We start from the raw sequence: 25,287 nt of genomic DNA, 5'->3' as shown, positions 1-25,287 counted from the left end.
CTTAGCATAGATAGCCTTTAAGATGTTGAGATATGTTCCTGTTATACCTAGTTTTTCTAGTGTTTTTAACATGAAGAGGTGCTGTATTTTGTTGAACGCTTTTCCTGTGTCTATTGAGATGATCATATGATTCTTATCTTTGAGTTTATTGATGTGATGAATTACATTTAGTGATTTCCATATGCTGAACCAACCTTGCATCCCTGGGATGAATCCCACTTGATCGCGGTGCACAATCTTCTTGATATGTTTTAGTATTCAATTTGCCAGAATTTTATTGAGAATTTTTGCATCTATATTCATTAGAGATGTTGGTCTGAAGTTTTCTTTTTTGATGTGTCTTTGCCTGGTTTTGGAATCAGGGTGATATTGGCCTCATAGAATGAGTTTGGAAGTGCTCCCTCTTTTTCTATTTCCTGAAATAAATCAGGAGAGTATTGTTATTAGTTCTTTAAAGGTCTTGTAGAACTCGGTTCTGTATCCATCAGGTCCTGGGCTTTTCTTGGTTGGTAGACTTTTGATGGCCTCTTTTATTTTGTCACTTGAAATTGATCTGTTTAAATTGCATATATCATCCTGATTCAATTTGGACAAATTATGACTCTAGAAATTTGTCAATGCCTTTGATATTTCCTATTTTATTGGAGTATAAGTTTTCAAAATAATTTCTAATTTCTTCTGTATTTCTTTAGTGTCTGTCATGATATTTCCTTTTTTATCACATATGTTAGTAATTTGAGTTTTCTCTCTCCTTCTCTTCATTAGCATGGCTAAGGGTCTGTCAATTTTACTTATTTTTTCAAAGAACCAACTTTTTGTTTTGTCAATTTTTTCAATTGTTTCTTTTGTTTCAATTTCATTGATTTCAACTGATTTTAATTATTTCCTGTCTTCTACTGCTTTTGGTACTAATTTGTTCTTTTTCTAGGGCTTTGAGATGTAATGTTAAGTCATTTATTTGTTGACTTTTTCTTCTTTTAAGGAATGAACTCCATGCAATGAACTTTCCTCTTATAACTGCTTTCATAGTGTCCCAGAGATTTCGATATGTTGTATCTGTGTTCTCATTCACCTCTAAAACTTTCTAAATCTCTTCCTTTATGTCTTCTGTAACCCATTGTTCATTCAGTAGCATATTATTTAGTCTCCTGGTGTAGGAGTGAATTTTATTTCTTATTTTATCATTGATTTTTAATTTCATTCCCTTATGATCTGATAGAATGCAGGGTAGTATCTCTACTTTTTTATATTTACTGAGTTGCTTTGTGGCATAATATATGATCTATTTTAGACAAGAATTCATGTGCTGCTGAGAAGAAAGTGTATTCTCGGGCTAGGATTGTGGCTCAGTGGTAGAGCGCTTGCCTAGCATGTTCGAAGCCCTGGGTTCGATGCTCAGCACCACATAAAAATAAACAAAATAAAACTATTGTGTCCAACTAAAAATATAATTTTTTTTAAAAAAGAAAGTACATTCTCTCATTGAAGGATGAAATATTCTATATATGTCAATTAAGTCTAAGTTATTGATTGTATTGAGTTCTATAGTTTTTTTTTTCTTTTGCTTTTGTTTGGAAGATCTATCTAGCAATTAAAGATGTGAACTGAAGTCACCCCAGATTACTGTGTTGTGGTCTATTTGACTCTTAAATTGAGAAGAATTTGAGTGATGAATGTAGATGCTCCATTGGTATATATATTTATAATTGTTAAGTCTTGTTGGTATGTGGTTCCCTTGAGTAATATGTATTGTCCTTCTTTATCCTTTTTTGTTGACTTTAGTTTGAAGTCTCCTTTATTTGATATGAAACCCCTGCTTGCCTCCTCAGTTCATGTGAGTGGTATGATTTTTCCCAACCTTTCACCTTCAGTCTAAGGATGTCTTTTCCTATGAGAGGTGTCTCTTGGAGGCAGCATATTGTTGCATATTTTTTTTTATCCAATCTGCTATTCCATGTTTTCTGATTGATGAGTGTAGGCCATTAACATTCAGGGTTATTATTGAGACATAATTTGTATTCCCAGCCATTTTTGTTTATTTTTGGTAGATTTTTCCTTTAGTGTAATACCTCTCTCTGCTGATTTCATCATTGTTTTTCATTTCCTCTTTGTGGAATATTTTGCTGAAGATGTTCTGTAGTGCAGGCTCTTTAGTTGTAAACTCTTGTGCCTTGGTGTAGATCTGTTGTAATTTTGTACTTTTGGTGTCCTGTAAGCCTCTTGTATTTGGTTTTCCAATTCATTCTTCATGCTTGGGAAATTTTCTGATATTATCTCATTGAAGAGATTGTGCACTCCTTTGGTTTGAAACTCTGTGCCTTCCTCTACCCCAATAACACTTATATTTGGTCTTCTGATGCTGTCCCATAATTCTTAAATGTTCTGTTCATGGTTTTTTACTATCTTCACTGTGAGATCAACTTTATTTTCTAGATTGTATACTTTGTCTTCATTATCTGACGTTCTTTCTTCTAAGTGATCTAGTCTGTTAGGTATGCTTTCTACTGAGTTTTTAAATTTGATTTATTGAATCCTTCATTTGAAGGATTTCTGGTTTTTTTTTCAGAGTCTCTCTCTCTCTCTCTTGAAGTAATCTTTTTTTTTTTAAAAAGAGTGAGAGAGGAGAGAGAGAGAGAGAGAATTTTTTTAATATTTATTTTTTAGTTATCGGCGGACACAACATCTTTGTTTGTATGTGGTGCTGAGAATCGAACCTGGGCCGCACGCATGCCAGGCGAGCACGCTACCACTTGAGCCACATCCCCAGCCCCTTGAAGTAATCTTTTGCTACCTGTATTTGCTCTCTTATCTCTTTGTTGAAGAGATCAATTTTTTCCTGTATTTGCTCATTTAGGTAATTCTTTAATTCACAGATCATTTTAATTATGAACCTTCTGAACTCCTTCTGACATTTCATCAACTTTGCAGTCCATGGATTCTGTTATTATAGTATCCTGTTTGTTTGGGGCACTTTCCTCCCTTGTGTTTTCATGATGTCTATGTGTTTTCCTTTCTTGTAGTGTGGACCTGAGATATTACAGTTTCTTCCCTATATTCTTGTAGTACCCATGTAGATTGTCTGTACCTCACCTTATGTTGGGCTTCCAGACCCTGCTGGTGTCCTTCAGTGTATGCTACTTCATCTAAGGTTCGTGGCGGCAATATCAGAAGTAACTGTGTGGGGAAGGCTATGGCAATGACTGCCGTGTCCAAGATGAAAGTGGGTTAGGCTTAGGCTCCCAGGTGTGTGTGTGTGTGGGCGGCGAACTCAGACCTATTCTGAACCTGGGTCCTATGCAAGTTAGTGTGGACAGATCTGGGCTGGGCCTGATTCCAGCAGTAATTTGTTGGACTGAAGGGGCGGACCTGTGCCAGAAGCTAGGCTCTGGCAGGTGTCTGCCCTGCTGGTGGAGGGGTGGACCAGGTCCTACTGTGAGCCTGGATCCTGCGTGAGCCTGGATCCTGCGTGAGCTGGTGTGGGCAGTCTCTGCTTTTTTCTTTTTTTAATCTATTCTTCTGTCAATAGATATTTGGGTTGTTTCCATCTCTTGGCTACTCTAAGTGATACTGGAATGAATATGAATGTGCAAATATATATTTGGGATCTTGTTTTGTATTCTTTTGGATATATATCCAGAAGAAGGATTCCTAGATTTATATGGTAATTCCATTTTAAATTTTTTGAAAAATCTCCATACTGTTTTCCATAATGGCTACACCATTTTACATTCTTATAAACAGTGAACCAAGGTTCCAATTTCTCTGTATCCTTGTCAACACTTATTTTCTATTCCTTTGATGGTGGTCATCCTGATGGACATGAGGTATGATACTGCAAAGTTTTGATTTGCATTTCACATCATGGTAATCATTTGAATATCTTTGGAGAATTGTCCAAGAATCAAATCTTGTTCATTTTTCAATTGGGTTACCATTTTGTGTGTGTGTGTGTGTGTGTGTGTGTGTGTTTGTGTTATAGAAGTTCTTTATATTTTCTGGATATTAATCTTTTATGATATAAATTTGCAAATATTTTCTCCCATTCCATGTGTTGCTTTTTCATTCTTTGATGCAGAGAAGTATTTATATGTCATATAGTCCCATTTGTCTATTTTTGCTTTGGTCTGTTCTTTTGATTTTACATCCAAGAAATCATTGTCAAATCTCATGTCTTGAAGCTTTCCCTCTATGTTTTATTACAGGAGTTTTATAGTTCTTATAATTTTTATCAGAAGTTTTATAATTTCTTATAATTAGGTCTTTAATTGTTTTGGGTTAATATTTTGTATTTATATAAGGTAAGGGAGGGAAGGGTCCAACTTCATTCTTTTGAATGTGGACATCTAGTTTCCCCAACACCATTTGTTGAAGAAAACTGTCCTTTCCTCATTGGTCTTGGCACTCTTGTCGAAAATAATTTAATCATGTATTCAAGTGTTTATTTCAGAGGTTTTTATTAATAATTTTAAGGGTTATAATTCTGCCTATGGTCATATACTTTAGATAATTTTTATTTAAACTAAGAATAGACAAGCCCTTTAAGCTAACTAGAAGCAGCAGAATGCATAGATTTTTTTCAAGTAGAAATACCTTCAAGTTCATTTTCTTTAGGGTCCTTTTTTAGCCTGTTTTCCCTATATATTGCCACTATATTCCAAAGTTTTAGCTTCCTTTTGACTAGACACTAATATTTATTTTGATTGGTAAGTCTGTTTTGCAACCATAATTTTAATTTATATTGCATCTTCATGTATTTTATAGTCATATAAATATAGCCTACTTTTGATTTAGTAAAAAAAGAGAACAAAGAAAACTGAATGCTAACCATGCTCTAGGTACTGTGCTAGGTGTTAAGAAATACAGAAAACTCGATTTTATATTATTGTGTTGCCTATGGTACCACTTTTCTCTAGCCCAAGAATGCCTTAATACAAACTGAACCGAATACCTATTTTAGTGTGTTTGAAATATGAAAGAAAACCAATGTTTGGAGACTTACTAAATGAGAGCGATGACAGAAGATAAAAGTAGAGAAGCAGGCAGGGATCAGCTTATGATATCATTTTAGATTTTCTCTTAAATTCAATGGTAAGCTATTTAAAGTTTTAAATAGAAAAAAATCTACACTGAATTTTAAAAATCTGACATAGAGTTGCAAAATAAATATAATATGAAATGTTATTTTTATAAAAATTCCTAGTGGTTCATAAACCTCATATTTTTTGGCAATCTGATTTGTTAAACTGAAAAACTAAAAGCAAATTCATAACACATTTTTCCTACAATTCTCACAACAAAAAGTGGCAAAATAGCAGTAGTATCACCGACTTATACATCCTCACCACCCAAATTTTGTTCTTTAATTCTAATAGCATCTTGAAGGAATCAGGGCTCCTTGAAAGTCAGCTGATGCCATGTCTTAAAGGAGAAAAAAATTAAGGATGGGCCTGGAACATCTTACTGTAATCAGAAAGCAAGTCAAAACAAAAACAAGGTACTAGCTTGAAGTGGTCAAGGTGTAACAATTAGAGCATTAATAATAATTACAGTTAAATAAACTATGAAAGTATTTTGAAATGCTGTGAGTTCATAATATACTCAAGAATAGATGAAGTACTGGGGCTGGGGTTGTGGCTCAGTGGTAGAACACTTGCCTAACATGCATGAGGCACTGGGTTCAATCCTCAGCACTACATAAATATAAACTAAAGATATTGTGTCCATTTAAAACTAAAAAATAAATATGAAAAAAGTAAATGTGGATTATGTTTAATTTTTTATTTTTTTCAGTGAATAGTGGCATGGTAATATAACTGCATAATCTATGTATGTGTCTCTGTGTAATGTATACACAGATATTTGTTTTATCTATGTAAGTAATTATTGAGAACTGTAAGTTTAATAGCCTAGACAAAGTAGATCCAAAAATAAAAATATCAGTCAGCAGTGGTGGCAGCAGGTAGAAAGGAAAGATAATAATATGTTGAAGAATGATGAGTTACTCAGGTAACCTAAAAAGGGGGAGTTAACTGCAGCAGGTAGAAAGGAAAGATAATAATATGTTGAAGAATGATGAGTTACTCAGGTAACCTAAAAAGGGGGAGTTAACTGCTCAGACTTGATTCTTAATATTTTTGAAGAAAAAAAAATCTCTAAGCGGACCTACTGCTCCAGTTATAAAATAACGCACATAAAAAAGTTTATACTAACATTTAAAGAAAATATATCCTAATGACAACAGAATTTAGGTCAGAAGAAATAAAAGGATAAATTATATCTGTGGGAGACATTGCGTTTAAATTTATATGAAAGGAGTAAACTTAAGAAGGTTTATTGATATAATATATGAGTTTAAATTTAAAAAGAAAACCAGCAGCTTGAATTTATATTACTTTGAGAAAAGCAAACAATTCCTTTCTCTGACCAAAAATCAGCTGACAATGAAGATTCCATAATCTTCGTCTGTGACAAGTTACGTTTAACCGAAAGCCCAAAAGGCACCCAAAGTAAGTTCTAGTCTTAGAAGATATCAAATAAGTAGGAAAAAATATAGAAATAATTTTAAAAATGAATTTAAAAACTATAGTATTACATTTTATAATATATTTAAATAAGCATAGGTTTAGAAATAATCCTAGTTGAATATTTCTACTATAAGATTTGAGGCATTCCAAAATTTAGCCACTTAAAAATTATTTTGAAGTTTAATTCTGGTTCTGTAAAGGGATTAAGTTATAATAAACAAGTTTTTTAAAAAATCACTTTTAAAATATAGTTCTCAAAAAAATTTTAAAGTGTGACCCCTAAATTTTTAACAACCATTCTATTTACACATTTATTCCAGAGGGGAAGTGCCTATATTTATGAATAGGTGTAGATATAGAGATATACAGATACAGATGAATAGATCTGAATAACAAATATATCCCTCAACTGCAGGAAATGTTTTAATTTTTTGAACAAAAAATTATATAACAAAATTTTAATATACACAAAGACTATGACCAATCTTGCAGAATTTTCTGTGCTTTATTAAATACCAAGAAGTATAATTATCTTAATCCTTAGTTCAATCAGTAGAAAATAATATTTGCATGTCAGGATATTGATAATAGAATACTTACATTGCTGAATCTCTTTCTTGAGACAAGGCTGCTTCATGTGAAGCTGAAATAGCAGGAGGGGATCTAGGATATAATCCATAACCTTCACTTGGAGTAATTATCTGTTTACCCAGAATTCTTCAAAATGAAAACATATAGACCGTTAAACACCTTCACTTGGCATACATATAAAAACTAGTCATTTCTGGAACAAATCTGATGGCTCTACATAGAAGTCCAGTACATATTAGTTTGACATTGATTTAATTCTTTGGGGGGCGGGTACTGGGGACTGAACTCAGGGGCATTCAACCACTAAGCCTCATCCCCAGTCCTATTTTGTATTTTATTTAGAGACAGGATCTCACTGAGTTGCTTAACACCTCACTTTTGCTGAGACTGGCTTTGAACTTGTGACCCTCCTGCCTCTGCCTCTCAAGTTGCTGGGATAATAGGCGTGTGCCACCGCACCTGGCTCAAGAATAATTCTTCAGATAAAATGTGAATCCTTATTACAGGTATATCTCTCTCTTCAACAAAATGGGGATAGAAAAGATAAAGCAATAGCCTGGGAGTTTTTGAAAATCCTAAGGAAAAAATAAATACACAAAAGGAACACAGGAAAAAAATAAACCCAAGGAAACTGAGCAAACTTTTGGAATTTGCCCTTAATCCTCTATAATAATCTGCATAAACAGATATATTTTCTGACCATATTGTTCAAAAGTAGAGTTCTTTAGAAACTCCTGATACACAGACCTCAAGTACTGGTATAGAAATAGTTTCCCTCAACCAGGATAGCATATTGGTAGCTATGGAAACTTCCACCAACTTGAGTATTCATTCTCTCAGTTGAGCCTTTACACCACATGGCCTTGTTCATATTCATTAAAATAATATCCAATAGATATTTCAGAATATAAGCTTTTTTAGAAATGCATTTTTTAATTTTAGTTTTAGCCATGAATACAAGACAATGGTAGCCTTCAATACCTGAGGTGAGGAAAGCTAGATGTCCACTGTTGGCACTCTTCTTGTAGACTCTTGGTATGCACACTTGACTTTTGCTCATATAAGAGCTCATCAATGGCTATGAACATGGCCTGGACTTTTTCAGTCGCATTTTTATCAAGTTCCTAGAAGAAAATACCCCCCAAAACATTTAGGTGACCTTCAACCTCTGTTAACAATGTAAAGATTGAAAGCAATCAGATTTTGTTTTGTTTAAAATATTTAATCCATTTGAAATATTACTGTGTTTACATGAAAGAAAAGTAGTTATGGAATTTTCAGAACTCATGTAATTTTCAGAGCTCATGGAATTTTCAGATGTCTTTTCTATTCCTGTTTAAAGAAAATTTACAGAAATATGTTTTTTAAGAAGTAACAATTTCTTCTTCATATAAATACTATTTATTGTAAACATTTTAAAAGTACAGAAAAGTAAAAAGAAAAACTTAAAATTTTCTAATGAAGCAGACCAGGTACCCCCACCCAAAAGACTCTTGCCATAATTAAGCTTCTCCTCTGTCAGATCAGCAGGATGTCTGCAAAGGTTATTGTGGTTGAAATTCTTTCTTGTAAATGCCAGGTTTGCACACAAAAGGTATAACAGAATTAGTCTGTAAGCTTGTTGTACAAAATATATTATCTGTGTTTTCTTGGTAAAAAACTTATGTGACCTGTGTCTGTCCTTAGAACTTAAGAAATTATTTTATGCAAACTCCTCCAGCATGTAAACTTCCAAGGCCCCACCCCCCACAATGGGTATAAAGTTCAAAGAATTTCCAAAATCTTGGTTCAGAGAATTTTTTTAAAAATATTTTTAGTTGTAGACAAACACAAAGCCTTTATTTTATTTATTTATTTTATGAGGTGCTAAGGATCGAACCCAGTGCCTCACACGTGCTAGGCAAATGCTCTACCACTGAGCCACAACCCCCGTTCCCCAGAGAATGTTTTAGGCTATGCAATAGCCTCTCTGGACCCTGCAATCAATAAACCTGCTTCCTGAAAATTCCTCAGGTATACAGGTTCTTCTGTCCTGTTTCACTACAATTCCACAAAAGTTAATTATTATTATTTTTATTATTATGTTGTTATTATTGAGATGTATCCCCAAACTCCTGGGCTCAGGCAATCTTCCTGCCTCAGCTTCCTGAGTAGCTGGCACTACCAGTGTGTGCCACCATACCTGGCTTTGATGACTGCTAATTTTTGTATAGTTGCTTGGTTCTAGTATTTTTTAGAACAAAAAAAATCTGTATATATTACTTAGTATTCTGCATCTTTGACTTGACAATTTATGTTATACATTTGAGCCCTGTAACCTGTCAGAGGAGCCAGGTACTGTAGCACAGGCCTGTAATCCCAGCAATTTGGAAGGCTAAGGCAGGAGGATCACAAGTTCAAGGCCAGCCTCAGCAACACAGCAAGGCCCTCAGAAATATAGTGAGATCCTATCTCAAAATAAAAAAAGAACTAGGATGTGGCTCAGAGGTAAAGTGTCCCTGGGTTTAATCCCCAGTAAAAACTCACCCCACCCCCATCAAAAAAGAGAACAGTCAGAGGGAAGGCTATAAAATGTGGAACTAATCATGTTATCAGATTTTTAAATTTCCTGCTTACCTTTACTGCAGCTATATTTATTATGTGCCCTTTTACATTTCACTGGAAGAAAAGTTATACTTTCTTCTAAAAGGATAAAATGAGAACTATGTATTTTCACTGTAAAAATTACAATCAGGGGCTGGGGTTGTGGTTCAGTAGTAGAGTGCCCATCTTGCACGTGTGGGGCACTGGGTTCAATCCTCAGTACCACATAAAAATAAATAAGTAAATGTACTGTGTCCATCTACAACTAAACAAATATTTTGAAAAAGAGAATAAAAATAAGTCTCTTCTCAGTAGAAATATATTTGGGAATCATTTAAAAGAAAAATCTGGCCAGACACAAGTCTGTAACCCCAGCGGTCAGGAGGCTGAGGCAGGAGGACCACGAGATTTGTCTGTTTTACTGACAATTTTTCAGAGAACTAACTTTTGACTACATATTAGTTTTCTCTATTTTTTTATGTCATTAATTTCCAGTTTAATCAATATTTCCTTCTTTCTGCTTGCTTTAGATTTAGTTTGTCCATTTTTAGTTTCTTAAGGTGGAAACTTATGGACTTCAGATTCTCTTTTTTCTGTAAGCATTTAGAACCATTAATTTGTTTCTTTTTAAATTTTTTTTATTTGTTCTTTTTAGATAGACATGACACTCCATTAATTTATTTCTAAGCACCACCATAAATTTTGATATTTTGCTTTTTCATTTTCATTTAGTGAAAAATATTTTTTTAGTTTTCCCTTGCAGATTTCCCTTCCAAACAGCATTTGGGGATATTCCACATTTCTGCTTTTTATTTCCAACTTAATTCCATTGGTATTGGAGAACATACTTTAAATCCTTTTAGATTTACAACTCTTCTTTAAAAATGTGTTTGAAGAGTATATAGAGTACATATTCTGCTGTCATTTAGGTCAAGTTGGTTCATAGTGCTATTCATCTCCTCAGTAATCTTTGCTAATCTTTTGTCTAGTTTATTTTTTAAGTATTAAGAGTAGGGTATTGAGTTTCTAGCTATAATTGTGCTTATTTCTCCTTGGAATTCTGTTCATTCATGCTTCGTGAACTTTAAGTTATTGAGTATGTATAATTTATAATTGCTGTATTTTACTAATGACTGAAACCTTTTATCATTACAAAATATTCCTTGTTTCTGGTACTTTTTCTTGTCTTAAAGTTTATCTTCTCTGAGTTCTAATTCAAGCAGGGCTTACTTTTTTTTTATTTTTAAGTTACTGAGAATTGTTTCCAGTGGTGCTTTACTACTGAGCTATAACCCATCCCTTTTTTAAAAAATATTTTTTTTAGTTGTAGATGGACACAGTACCTCTATTTTATTTATATATTTTTATGTGGTGCTGGGGATTGAACCCAGAGCCTCATACAAGCTAGGCAAGCACTCTACCACTGAGCCACAACCCCAGCCCCCAACCCATCGCTTTTTAAATTTTGAGACAAGGTCTTGTTAAGTTGCCCAGGCTGGTCTTGAACTTGAAATCCTGTAATGCTCCTATCTCAGACTCCTGAGTAGCTGAGATTAGAAGTAGGCACCTCCATGCATGACTGCCCCAGCTTTTAATTTCTGGGTTCCCTCTATCTTCTTCTGCACTTGCATGCATCTTATTTCCCAGATCCTTTTAATAAACTTCTAGATAATCTGCCAATCCATTGTCTGTAACCTCAGCCTGTCTGAGCCACTGTTCTTCCCAAGTTTACAACTGTTGTTGACAATGCTATTAAACACACAGTTTGTCTAAGCTTTACTCTAGATCCTTCTCTGGCAGTAAAGCTGCTAGCTTTCATAGCTTGTCTCCCTAGAGAAACAGACTCTCATTGTTCTTAACCCAAGCCCTATTGATTTCTATAAATAATTGTTTATTTTTTAGTTGTATACTTTTGGTAAACTTTCAAAGTCCTTAAATAGCTGCATTCACCACCTTAATCTATTTTTATTATTGTCTTTGGGGGGAGAGGATTTGTTAAAACTACTCACTCTGATATTATAAGTTCCCCCTTGTAATTTTCTCTTATTATATTGTCTTCATCAGGTTTTAGCATCAAGATTATGCTGACCTCTTAAAATGAGTTGAGAAGTGTTCCTTCTATTTTTTGGAAAAAGTTTGTGCCGTTGTTATTTCTACCACAAATGGACAGAATTCAACTGGGCCTAAAGCTTTCTGTGTGACAGTTGTTTAATCTAATTTCCTTAGTATTTTTATAACAACTCACAATTGTAATAACCTTAAAAAAGGGAATTTGTATTATAGTTAACCATCCTTTGAGCTATAATTTCTTCTATAAGCCCCATCTTTATACATCTTATATACATTATATATACATATCTTATATGTCAATATATATTAAATATAAGCATTTTTTCCCTCAGTCAGTATCTTTTAAAGAAATCAGATAAAAATAAAGACTTTGACATTTACCCATTTATTTACAGTTTCTGGTACTCTTCTCTCCCTCCCTGGCAGATTCCAGCTGCTTCTTTCGCCCTGAACTCTGGTATCTGCTCCTCAGCACAATGGGAACATCATTGTTTTGCTTGAACTCTGACTCACTATTGCATAGTCAGAAAACTCCCCAGGCAGGGAGCCAAGGAAAATAAGAGGTCAAGGGAGTAGGAGGATGGCCTGCTGGGCAATATGAGACATAGAGGGCTCAGAGGCCCTGAACATGTTAAAAGGGTATTACAAGTTACTTTGGCAGTGAAGCAAATTACTCCAAAACTCAACAGCAAAAATCACTTATTATCTCTCCAGGTTTATATGGGTCAGGAATTTGTGTAGATCTCAATAGGAATGGCTTATCTCTGCTCTGTATCATCTGTGGCCTCAATCAAAAGACTCAAAGGCTGGGAGCTAAAATCATCTGAAGGCTCATTCACTAATACAGTGGCAACTGAGGCTGGCTTATAACTGCAGACTTTAATTCCTTTCCATAGTGCTTTTTCATGTCTGTAACTGAACTTTCTTACAAATGGTGGTTAAATTCTGAGATCTACCACTCAAAGACAGAGACAGAGACAGAAATAGGCAAGCAGAAACTGCAGTGTCTTCTAACCTAAAAAGTCAAGTAGCATCACTTTCATTTTGTTCTAATGACTGAGGCAGTTAAAAGGGACATCCAGGTTCCAGGAGAAAGAACATGGCTTTTGAAAATATAATCTACCCACAATGGGAATAAGATGTTGCAGGATGAGCACTACTGAAAATCAAGATGTCCCTTTGGGAAGGCAATCAGCTTGTAATGTTGAAATTAGAATGGAGAGAGGAAGGCTACCACATGGGGAGTAGGTGGAGTAAGAGAGGCCAAGGGCAAAAAAGGTACCCCAAAGGGGGTCAAACCAGTATGAGTGTCTGAGTCCAAGCCGGCTGAGAAAATCCAAATGGTAAAAGGATACAGGGGGGAGTGACCCAGTGCAGGGTGAAAAGGGCATATGCAGAGAGTAGGAAACAGTGGCAATAGTGGGAAACTGGTTACATTCAGGGAAATTAATCAAATAGATAAATGTATTAAGGATGATGAGAGCCAGGTTTCTGTCAGATAAAGAAGCTACAAATATGGAAAGGGGAAAACTATTATGAACCTTATCATGTAAGATTGGAATAGGAGGACTACAGGTATTCCCTGGTTCTGTCCACCAGGAAGGGCTGGGCATCCATGACAAGAAAAAATTAGTATGCATATCCAGCACACAAATCTTGTTTTCTAAATATCCCAATTCTGGAGCAAAGTACAAAATAAGCCTAAAATATCTTGTGCCAGAAAGTAAATGCTCAAAAAAGAAGGGGAATAGGCCAAAATGGCATAGAAGCCATTTTGCAAGGATTTTCATTGGCCAAATTTGGGATAATTCGAACTTCAAGTTAAATAATAATGATGTGTAACTCACTGAGTAAAATGGAAATCCATGAGTCCCACTGATACAAATAAATAAGTTGAAAGTTTGATGAGAAACAGAAAAGCAACATAATTTCAAAATAACTCCCCATAAAATACCTTTCCATGAAAATGCAAATGAGTAAGTTGGAAGATCTCACCTTAATGAAGTAACCAAGGTGAAGACCAAAAATACTGAGATAAAAGGCATTGTGTGCCACCTACTAGAGCACAATAAGAAAAATATGTTCATTTCTGTGCTATCATTTTAAAGAATGATTCAAGATTGAAGGAGCAAAAGAGGATAGGATAATGTGAACTGAACTTTTGTTATAAAGGATATTATTAGTACAATTGGTAACACTAGAATAGGGCCTGAGGATTAGATGGCAGTAATATATCATAACTTTCCTGAATTTAGTAGTTGCATTCCGATAGAAGAATGTCCTTATTTGTACACATTATTTCCTTATTCATAAGAAATACACATTAAAATATCTGGTGGGGGGGTATTATGTCATTCAAATTGTGGAAAAATAGTTCAATTTGAGGGCTGGGGTTGTGGCTCATTGGTAGAGCACTTGCCTAGCATGTGTGAGGCCCTGGATTCAATCCTCAGCACCATGTTTAAAAAAAAAAAAAAAAAAAAGCGAATAAAGGTATTGGGTCCAATTACAACTAAAAAAAATTAAAATAAAAAAGAACTGTAACTTTAATTCAAAACCTGAATTTTGGGGGCTGGTAACGTGGCTCAAGTGGTAGCGTGTTTGCGTAGCATGCGTGAGGCACTGGGTTCGATTCTCAGCACCACATAAAAATAAAATAATGTGTCCGCCTAAAACTAAAAAATAAATATATATATTTTAAAAAAACCTTGAATTTTGTTACATATAAAATAATGCATTTCAAAGGAATTTTCTACTCTGACATTCATATGTCTGCAGTGAAGTCTTTGCAATAATATAAGGAAAACATCAATGTTATTTATTTACTAACTAGAAATCTTGAAAATCATAATTATTATAATAAATATCAAAAATAAATCTATTCTTCAAAGAGTTAAACACAGAATTTTCATATGACCTAGCAATTCTCCTTGTTATATACCTAAGATTATTCAAAATATAGGAACACCAAAAATACCTGTACACAAATGTTCATACTAGCATTATTAATAAAAGTCAGAAAGTAGAAACCCATTAGCTGAAAAACAGATAAGATTTGGTAATCTATGCAATATAATTTTTTAAAATAAATTTTTAGGTACTGTATCACTGAAGTACATCCGATCCCCAGCAATTTTTTTTTTTTTTGGTAAATTGTGGATGGACAACATGCCTTATTTTATTTGTATTTTTATGTGGTACTAAGGATGGAACCCAGTGCCTCACGTGCTAGGCAAGTGCTCTGTCACTTAGCTACAGCCTCAGCCCTGCAATAAAATTTATTAACAAGAAAAAGAATAAAGTATTGATTAATTTATAATATGACTGAACCTTGAAACTATTGTGCTAATTGAAAGATGCCAGATACAAAAAGCTATAGTATAATTTATTTATATGAAAAGGCCAGAATAGGCCATTCCACAGAGACCGACAGCAGATTAGTGGTTGCATGGGCCTGGGGAGTGACAACTAAGGGGTACAGGACTTCTTTCTGAAGTGATAAAAACATAGTAAGATTAGATAGTAATGATGGTTGAACAACTCTGTGAATATACTAAAAAATACTCATATACTTTAAAAGGGTAAATTTTATAGGGTATGAATAAGTAGAATAAAGTTAATAAAAATTGAATGTTATTAAGTAGATAAAAAATACAAACAACAAGAAATACAAACAATAAGTCTTAAGTTATAATTTTAAAACATTAGACCATCCAAAGTCCCTAGAAACTAATCCCTAACAAATGTACAGTACCCCTTTATTGATACAATAATGAAAACCTTATTACTAAAATATATTAAACAAGATCTAAATAGTTTTATTAAGTTGAAAGATTAATATACCAAGGACATGTTTAAAACTCAATATAATAAAGATGACAGTTTGTCCCTGCTTAGAAATCCTGACCTAGTAAATAAATGGTGCTGAAACAATTCATTATGCATGTGGAAAAAAGTAGGATTATGTCTCTGCTACATACCATAACAAAAGACAATTGTGGGTGGATTAAAGAACTAAATGTAAAAATTATGAAAATTATAAAAATCCCATACTAGAAAAAGGTATTTGTAATGTGTTTTTTAAAAGGATGAGTATGTCAGTCATGAATTGCATTTGGTTACTACTGAAAATAACAGTGACTTAAATAAGATAATTTTCTCTCATAAAAAATTAAGTTTAGAGGTAGGAATTAAAAAGTTGATATGGTAGCTCCAGGGATATCAAGGACCCAGTTTCTCCTACCATTTCCATCTTCAATTAATACTTCATGGTCTGAGATGGCTGCTGTATTTTTAGCCATAGTTCCATGATTCAGACAGGAATTAGGAGCAAGAGATAACTGGAAAAAAAAAATGGCACTCCATAAAGCCCTACCTCCTCACTTCTATGTAACAGAGACTGGGAAATAAAATTTTCAACTTTGTCCAATGTTCAAAATTCTATAGCTCTATAGGGAGAGTAGATATAATAGCAAAATCTAAGGTTCTGTTATAAGTAGTATTTGGAATAAGTTCAGCAAACTGTGGTCAATAGGATAAATCCAGTCCATCACCTATTTACAAATGAAGTTTTATTGGAATACATTCAGTCTCTTTATTTACACACTGCTTTATAGCTTATAGCTGCTTATAGTTTATAGCTGCTTTGTGAATACAGTGAGAGATAAAGGTCCAGATAGAGTCTACAAAGCCTAAAGTATTTACTATGTAGCTCTTTAGAGATAAATGCACCCACCCTTGATCTTAAAAAAAAATCAGTGAATTAAAAAGGTAAACATGAAAAATTGTTAAAAACCTATGAAAAATCTTATATTATTCCATTTTTCCTGACTAGTGAAGAAATGAAGGTAGAAAGTGAAATGATTATATTTGAATTTTTAAAAACCTGTTACATAATAATTAAAATAAAATGTTACATAATAAAATAATATAAAAAAGCAAGGAAATGGATATATCTGTATGACATTTTTATAACTTAAAAAGAGACAACTATCATATATAGAAAGAAATGATGGAAATACATACAGTCAGTGCACTAAATCCTCCATATAAGGCATCAACTTCATTCCTTCAGAATAAAATTTAAATTCTTTCCATGGTCTATAAGACCCTACACAATGTACTTCTGCTTACCTCTCTGATCTCATTTTTGTGCTTTTCTCCCCCTGGTTCACCATCTTCCAGTCACTCTGATTGTTTTCTTCAGTTTCGAGAACATGCCATACATTTTGCCTTGGAAATATGAACTTCTTCTCCTTGGGGTAGAAAGTTCTTTTTCTCCCTCTTTTCATGGCTAACTCTTCAATATTTAAGTCTCACTCAGATCTATCCTACCCAATATTTCTATAGAAAGTGAATTCCCCTATACTATTTCAGCACTTGTCATCTTCTTTAGAGCTCTTACCACTTTTTATATCTTATTTCCTTTTGTCAATCTCCCTCATAAGACTATTAAGTATTAGAAGCCTCACTTGGCCCCATATCCCCCAAGCCAATGGGTAGAGTAAAAACAAATGTGCTCAATAAGGTTCAGTGAAAACAAATGTGTTCAATAAATGTTTTTAAATAAATGAACAAAAAAATGAAAACCCAAATATCAGAAAATAAGGGAAAACTTCAATTATAATATATTAACACCAAGAAATATAACTATTCAAATAGATAGGCATGAAGGATGAAACATCTATACAAAGTAATGGTACATGAAAAAAGTAGACCACAAAATAGGATACATACATGTTGTATGTACACACACACATGCACACACAGAGTATATGTACATATATCATAGAAATATATGAAGAAAGTATATATATATATATTATATATATATATATAATATATATATATATATTATATATAAAATGATTGGAGGGGCTAGGGTTGTAGTTCAGTGGTATAGCGCTTGCCTGGCATGTGTGAGGCACTGGGTTGGATTCTCAGCACCATATATAAATAAATAAAGGTCCATCAACAACTGAAAAAAAAAAAATTAAAAAAAAGATTGGAAAATAATTCATGGTAATAATAATAGGTTTTAAAAATTAGGCTTTCTGTAAAGAAAGCAGGTTGCTAACAGTAATAGTGTGTAAAATAAACATTGGGGCTGGGGTTGTGGCTCAGTGGTAGAGCACTTGCTTCATGTGTGTGAGGCACTGGGTTCGATTCTCGGTACCACATATAAATAAATGAATAAAATAAAGTCCATCAACAACTAAAAAAAAATACTTAAAATAAAATAAGCATTGTGGAAAAGTGCTTACAAAGTAATATTAAATGAAAAGTTGAGTATGATACTATTATATACATCATGATTATAACCAAATTACAAATTGAAAGAAGACATAAAAATCAAAATACCTACTGAATCAAGATGGTAAAATTATGCATAAAATTTGTCTTTCATAAATTTTTCTTTGAAGGTTATTAGTCTTTTAAAAATAATTTTTTTATAATGGGAAATTGATACAATTTAAGCAAAAGTCACTCATTTAATCACCTAATTAATAATGACTGAATAACATTAGGGGTAAATACATTTAGTCCTCTTTTGTAATATATACACGTCAAACACTACCCATCAAGTATTGAAAGAAAGTAAGGATTAATACTTCTTTACAACTATTATAAAGTGTGGTAAATTTAGGAATTACCACACTTGTAAAGAAACAATACAGGAGAGTGAAGGAATGAAATATACCAACAAATCCTAACTCCCAGGATAGTCTCCTAAGAACTCCATTAGACTGATAACATACAACTCACACCATATCCCCAGGAGAAGTCAGAGCTGCCTTCTGTAGAGATCCCTGTGCCAGTATAACTTGGAAAAGCAGATCCTGAATTCTCAGTGTTGCCTGATGTTAAAGGTGATTCTTGAGTGAAGTCAGACTCACTAAATGCACAATTTGAGAGGGAGACAGAAAAAAGGAAGATTCTCACATTTCCTCAAATTTCTGCAGCATTGACTACCCAGTAACTTAGGTGACAAGCATGTGTACAAATACATCCAATGAGGTGAAAATAAATGAAGAATCTGAAATTAAAGCATCATGGAAAACTCCTATCTAATTTCTATAAAACCAACAGTATTCCTTCCAAATAATTCTAGTCATAGCTTACAATGAATACTTTAATATTCTACCTATAACATATATTCTTTATAACTAAAGATATTTCAGAAATGTTAATAGTAAAATCTGAACTGTATCAAGTACTTTTACAGATGTTAATCTCATTTTATCTTTGGTACTACCTGGTGATGCAGAGTTCCAGTAACTCCATTTAAAAAAAGAAGTAATCTGACATTTAGTTCCAGATTTTAATCTTGATAATACATTGCTTCTCAGAATACTCTTTGAAGTCATAGTCTCTTCTCTTCTATTTCTTTAAATAACAACAGCAGCTAATATCTACTGAGCATTTACTATAAAACAGTGTTAGGTTTTACATACTTTATCTCATTTACATTCACAATATCCTATAAGAGGTACATTATCAAGTAGGTAACTTGCCCAATATTACTCAGCTAATAAGTGGCAGGACTAGGATTAAGTTCATATTCTTTTTTTATATACCTTTTATTTATTTATTTATTTATTTTTATGTGATGCTGAGGATCTAACCCAGGGCCTTGCACATGCTAGGTGAGCGCTCTACCACTGAGCCACAACCCCAGCAACTAAATTCATATTCTTAACTACATCATAATACTACTTCTAAAGGTTATAAAAATAAGTATGTTGTTGTTGCCATTAGCTATTCTACAGTGAAGGCTGATGATTTTGGCGGGGCAGCGGATTACTGGGGATTGAACTCTAGGGCACTAGGCCACTGAGCCACATCCCCAGCCCTATTCTGTATTTTATTTAACCAGGGTCTCACTGAGTTGCTTAGCATTATGCTTTTACTGAGGCTAGCTTTGAATTCACAATCCTCCTGCCTCAGCCTCCTGAACCAATGGGATTACAGGCATGTGCCATCATCCCCTGGCCATTTGTTTTTTTAAATGAGCTCTTACTATGTTGCCCAGGCTGACTTCAAACTAATAGACTCAAGCAGTCCTACTGCCTCAGACTCTTAAGATGATAAAACTTCTTGATTCGTTAACAAAGTCTTGATACCAAAAAACAAAACCTTTGCCATTAGCAAGTCCAATAAACAAACAAGTGCACTCTGTGTTATTACCTTTGGGAACTTGTGTCTTTTTCATGGCCATCATTAGTAGAGGAAATTTCATCCAGTTGCTCTGGAAGGGGATGATGATTAAGAGCATGTTTTGTTACTCCTTTCCTGTTAAAGATAAAATAAAGTTATATTTCCTATAAGGAGAAGATAAATATATTTCAATAACTGGATCTAAAAATTAGTTACCAACTTCCTGCAACTCTGGAACTGTCCAATGCAGTGGACACTACTAGCAAGCAGCAGTTACAAATAAGGCTCATTGGAACTGATTGTGGGTTTTTTGGTTTGTTTGTTTGACAAATGCACAGACAGAGGTTTATTTAGGAAGTAGACATACATTCAAGGGAAAATTTGAGCTACCTCAAGTGTGAGAACACTGGATTGTTTTTTAAGTGTATAATACATTGGATTCCAAAGTCTTAGTACATAAATAATATGCAATCTTATTAATTTTATTATCTTGATTATATATTAAAATATTTTGGATATATTAGTTAAACAAAATATATTCTTGAAATTTCATTAAAAATTGAAAATACAGTCCCACCAGCAACGTATGAGTGTGCCTTTCCCCCCACATCCTCACCGACATTTATTGTTGTCTGTATCCTTGAAATAACATTCTGACTGGTGTGAGATGAAATCTTAAGAGTAGTTTTGACTTTCATTTCTATAATTACTAGAGATATTGAACATTTTTTCACATATTTATTGATTAAATGAATATCTTCTTCTGAGAAGTGTCTGTTCATCTCCTTAGCCCATTTATTGATTGAGCTGTTTGTTTTTTTGGTGTTAAGGTTTTTGAGATCTTTATATGTCCTGGAGATTAGTGCTCTATCTGACGTGTGTGTGGCAAAAATTTGCTCCCACAATATTGATGGGAGCAAATTGGTGCAACCAATCTGGAAAGCAGTTTGTAGAATTCCTTAAAAAAATTGGAATGGAATCACCATTTGATCCAGCTATCCCACTCCTCAGTCTGTACCCAAAGGACTTAAAATCATCATAGTATAGTAACTCAGTCACATCAATGTTCATAGCAGCTCAATTCACAATAGCTAAACTGTGGAAGCAACCTAGATGTTCTTCAATAGATGAATGGATAAAGAAACTATGGTATATATACAATGAAATATTACTCAGCATTAAAAGAGAATAAAATTATGGCATTTGCAGGTAAATGGAAGGAGTTGGAGAATATCTTGCTAAGCAAAGTAAGCTAATCTCAAAAAACCAAAGGCCAAATGTTCTCTCTGATAAGTGGATCTCATCCATAACAGGGAGCAGAGAGGCATGGGAAAAATGGAGAAACTTTGATTGGGCAAAGGAGAGGGAGGGTGGGGAGGACCAATGGGGGCAGGAAAGATGGCTGAATGAGATAGACATCATTACCCTAGGAAAATGTATGACTACACATATGGTGTGACACTACATCGTGAATCAAAATGCATTCTGCTGTCATATGTACTTAATTAAAATGAATTAATTAATTTAAAAAATTGAGAATACAGTAAGATATCACTACACACCTATCAGAACAGCTAAAATAAAAAATACTGATAACACTAAATGCAGGTGAGAATGTGGAATAAACGGGATATCATATAATACTTTACTGGCAAGAATGTTAAATAGTATAGCCATGCTAGAATAGTTCAATAGTTTCTTATAAAAAAAAAAACAAACATACATTTACCAAAAGACCTAGCAGTTAAACTCTTGTGTATTTGAGACCAGAGAAATTAAAACTTACATTCACACGCAAAAACATACACAAAATATTCATAGCAGTTTTTGTTATAGTTGAAAAAGAACTGTAATCAACTCAAATGTCCAATGTGTAAATGATTAAACTTTGGTATAGTCACACAATAGAATAATTCGGCAATCAAAAGAAATGAACTATTGATACATGCAGCAACCTGGATGGATCTCAAATGTATCTTGCTTAAGTGAATAAAGCCAAAGCCAATCACAATTATATATACTCTATGATTCTATTTATATAACATTCACAAATAACAAAACTATATAGAGAGAACATAGAAGTAGCTGCTGGAGGGAATGTGACTAATAAGAGTACACAAAGAAGTTCCTTGGTGGTGGCAAAACAGATGTCTACTTGATTGTAGTGGTAGTTAAACAATCTATAAATTAGACCATCTGCATAGAACTGTGTGTATATATGCATGCATACATATATGCACACAGAGACAACAGGATGTAAAAATGGGTGAAAACTGAATAAGGTCTCTAGTTTAGTTAACTTTACTGTACCAATGTCAGTGTCTGGCTTTGAAATTATACTAAAGCTACCTAAGATGTCATCAACGGAGGGAAACTGAATGAAGGGTTCATGGGGCTCTATGTACTAATTTTGCAACTTTCTCTGCGTCTATGATGATTTCACTTTTTTATTTTTGGTGTAACCACCTGAAAATTTAAAATGTCATATGCAGCTTATATCATATTTTCTATTGGACATTGCTTATCTGGAATTTCTATTTTCTATTGGACATGTGCACTGGAATAAACTATGGGTCAATTATTTTATGTTCCAATCCTAATCATCTACAGTACTTTCCTTCCTCATAAAATTCTGCAGTCAAATAAATTTAGGAGACTGGCTAGTTAAACAAAGCTACCCAAGTTTCTTTATAATAGGTTTCCCATGTCCTTTAATACAGAAATTTATATTATAAATTTAGTACATTCCCCAGGGAAGGAAACTGAAGCCCAGAGGGATTAAGTAACCTGCTTATGGTCATATGATTAGTAAATAGAGTCAGGATTCAAATCTAAGTAGTCTGGTTCCAAGGCCTCTAAGTGGAAATAAAGTTTGAGACTTTAGTAAATTGTATCATTTTTACATATAAACATAAAGCAAAGGATCAGGTAAACGAAGCTTTCCCTTTAAATTTTCTCTAATGGTAGAAATGAATTTCTGCAGAGCCATCTGTACTGCTCTCATTCAGTGAACCTAAAACTAAAAGCCTATCTTTGATAAAATGGGAGGAATCTGAAATATGGATTCTAGCTATGAAATAGAGACTTAAAAACATTTTTTTTAGTCAAGGAAGTGACAAAAAAAAAAACAAAGAGATATCATTAAATGTAACAATAGCATTTTGATTACATAAGAAAATGTCCTTAGCTTTTAGAGATGTACAGGATATGAATACAGACAAAATGACAACATAAACCAGTATCCTGGGGGTTTTGTTTTCCTTCTTTCAGAGAGAAGCTACAAAGAGATAAAGATAGATGAAGCAAATACATTAATAGGTTGACAACCTTGAGTATGGAGTAATGGGAGGCTCATTATATTATTCTCAATATATTTATGTTTGAAATTTTTCATTTAAAAAAAGTTATGCTGTGTGTTGAAAATCTCTTTTTCCCAAACTCTTTTCAACATCTATAATTTATAATTGTTAGGAAGAAAGTTAAAGTTCCTGCTTCAAAGGATATAGCATCTTGATTAAAAAGCCCTTTTATTGCACTGTCTTTTATGCATATTTTATCTTCATTACTCACTTCACTGTGATTCCAGATGGAGAATCATCTTTTGGGATTATCAAATTACCAACCAAGAACAAGTAATGTAACTACACTGGGTCAATAACTTCAATCCATTCAATACTTAACTGCTTATTCATGTTTTTTTCCCACACAAGATTTGTTTTTTAACTTTTCAGTAATTTGGAATTAACTATAAAAGTAGATTTTAAGCTAAATGCTGTTCACTTTACTGTGAAACGACTGTTCTTCATTCCAGTTCCTTATTATCTGAATGGCTACCGGGCAGATATCCTATTCCTTAACAGATAATAAGCTTTTGAATCGCAAAGAGAGATTTTAGACTTATTTTCTTTGTATGTCTATTGTACCAAGTAAAGGTGGATATGTAAAAGGAAATTACCATTTACTGAGGACACATTTATTTCATAAGAAGCCCTATGCTATCATTGTAGACATGCTTAGATAATGAAGGCAGAGAGATTTTGTAATTTGCCAAAAAATTACATAGCTAGAAAAGAGTCCAGCTAGAAACTCAGCATACTTAAAATATGCTTGCTTTTGCCATGTGTAATTAATATTTAGTAAATGATGTATGGCTGCTAAAATAACAGAGTTCAATGAAAGGGGAAAATTTTTTAAAGCCCAGGCCTAAATCCTGATTCTATTGGCTATGTAACCTTAAAATGAGTAAACTTTTTCATATAATTTCATCACCTGAAAAACTGAAGATAATCAAACCCTTCCTACAGAGTTGTTATAAGGATCAAAAAGCAAAGGACTTTGACTTAGTAATGGGAAGACATTAGCATTACTTGCTAAATTACATTATGTAAGGACAAGAAGTGGGTCTTTAGGTTAGAAAACTTGCTTTTTAGTCTAAAAAGAAAAATTGATTCTTTTAAGTTCTGATGCTTAAGAGGTGGGGAAGCAGTATATATAATGATTATGACCACCAGGTTCAGAGTCAGATTGCACAGGGTTTGTACCTCTGAGCTCCACTACCTCCCGGCTGTGTGTAACCTTTAGCATGTTACAATCTTGAAATGTGGGACCTTTATCTGTAGAATGTCCAAAATAAAAAACTCAATCTGATATCCATATTGGAAAGATTCAGAAAATGCATGTAAACAGATTTGTATTGGTGTCTGGCACTTGAGGTGTTCAACTTTATCGAAACACTCGATTATTAATAACTTCTCCAGTTATCAATTACCATTGGTAGTGGGGCCTGAAGCACTGTAGAAACTACAAACGCCTTAGGAGACCAGTTCCTATAATCAGTTAGTACTGCTCAAGAGATCAAGTCTTAGGCTACAGGTCGCGAGACACGCCCTCAGTTGCAGGCGGAGGGACAAGTGTCCACCAAGGCTGGGAAGACAGAATTCCAGGCAATATTTATTTTCCCCAACTTCAGGAAAAGAAAGGCGAGAAAGACTAGTTATGGAGGGTCCCCAGGGAGCCCACGACCCGCCTCAGCCTCGCGGGCTGGGGTGGATTAGCAGTCCACTCACAGCTCCAAAGTCTGCGGCACGGCCTTCCGAGTGTATCTGGAGATCATCCTCCTCCTCAGCCTCGGCCGGGGCAGGTACGCCAGGGTGGGGGGCCTCAGGGCCTGACACTCCAGCCGGCTCAGGCTGGGCCCTCTCCCACCACCTACCGGCCCCGTCTCGCCCCGTCGCCTAGACTTCGGATCACTGCCGTCCCAGGGTTCCCACCTCTCCTGTCCTCCGTCCTCCCAGCTTCCTAGCGGGGGCGGAAGTGACGAATACGCGGGCACCTGCCAAATGCCTCGGCCGAAGCGCAGCAA

The 25,287-nt window shown here is 34.2% G+C and overlaps 1 protein-coding gene across 1 annotated transcript in view; it reads right to left on the bottom strand.

Moving 5' to 3' along the window:
• Fam149b1 (family with sequence similarity 149 member B1) overlaps positions 1 to 25,218 on the bottom strand; it is a 54,971-nt gene extending 29,753 nt beyond the window's left edge. The window contains 5 exon segments of the mRNA XM_076834915.1: positions 7,125 to 7,241; positions 8,097 to 8,239; positions 18,534 to 18,663; positions 19,956 to 20,060; positions 24,992 to 25,218. Coding sequence (XP_076691030.1) covers positions 7,125 to 7,241; positions 8,097 to 8,239; positions 18,534 to 18,663; positions 19,956 to 20,060; positions 24,992 to 25,038 — 542 coding nt within the window. The 5' untranslated portion in view covers positions 25,039 to 25,218.
• Positions 25,219 to 25,287: the final 69 nt, after the last annotated feature.

The sequence above is a fragment of the Callospermophilus lateralis genome, chromosome 15, assembly GCF_048772815.1.
Source record: "Callospermophilus lateralis isolate mCalLat2 chromosome 15, mCalLat2.hap1, whole genome shotgun sequence".
In the NCBI taxonomy this organism is placed as follows: Eukaryota; Metazoa; Chordata; class Mammalia; order Rodentia; family Sciuridae; genus Callospermophilus; species Callospermophilus lateralis.
This window is presented reverse-complemented; position numbering and strand designations above follow the sequence as displayed.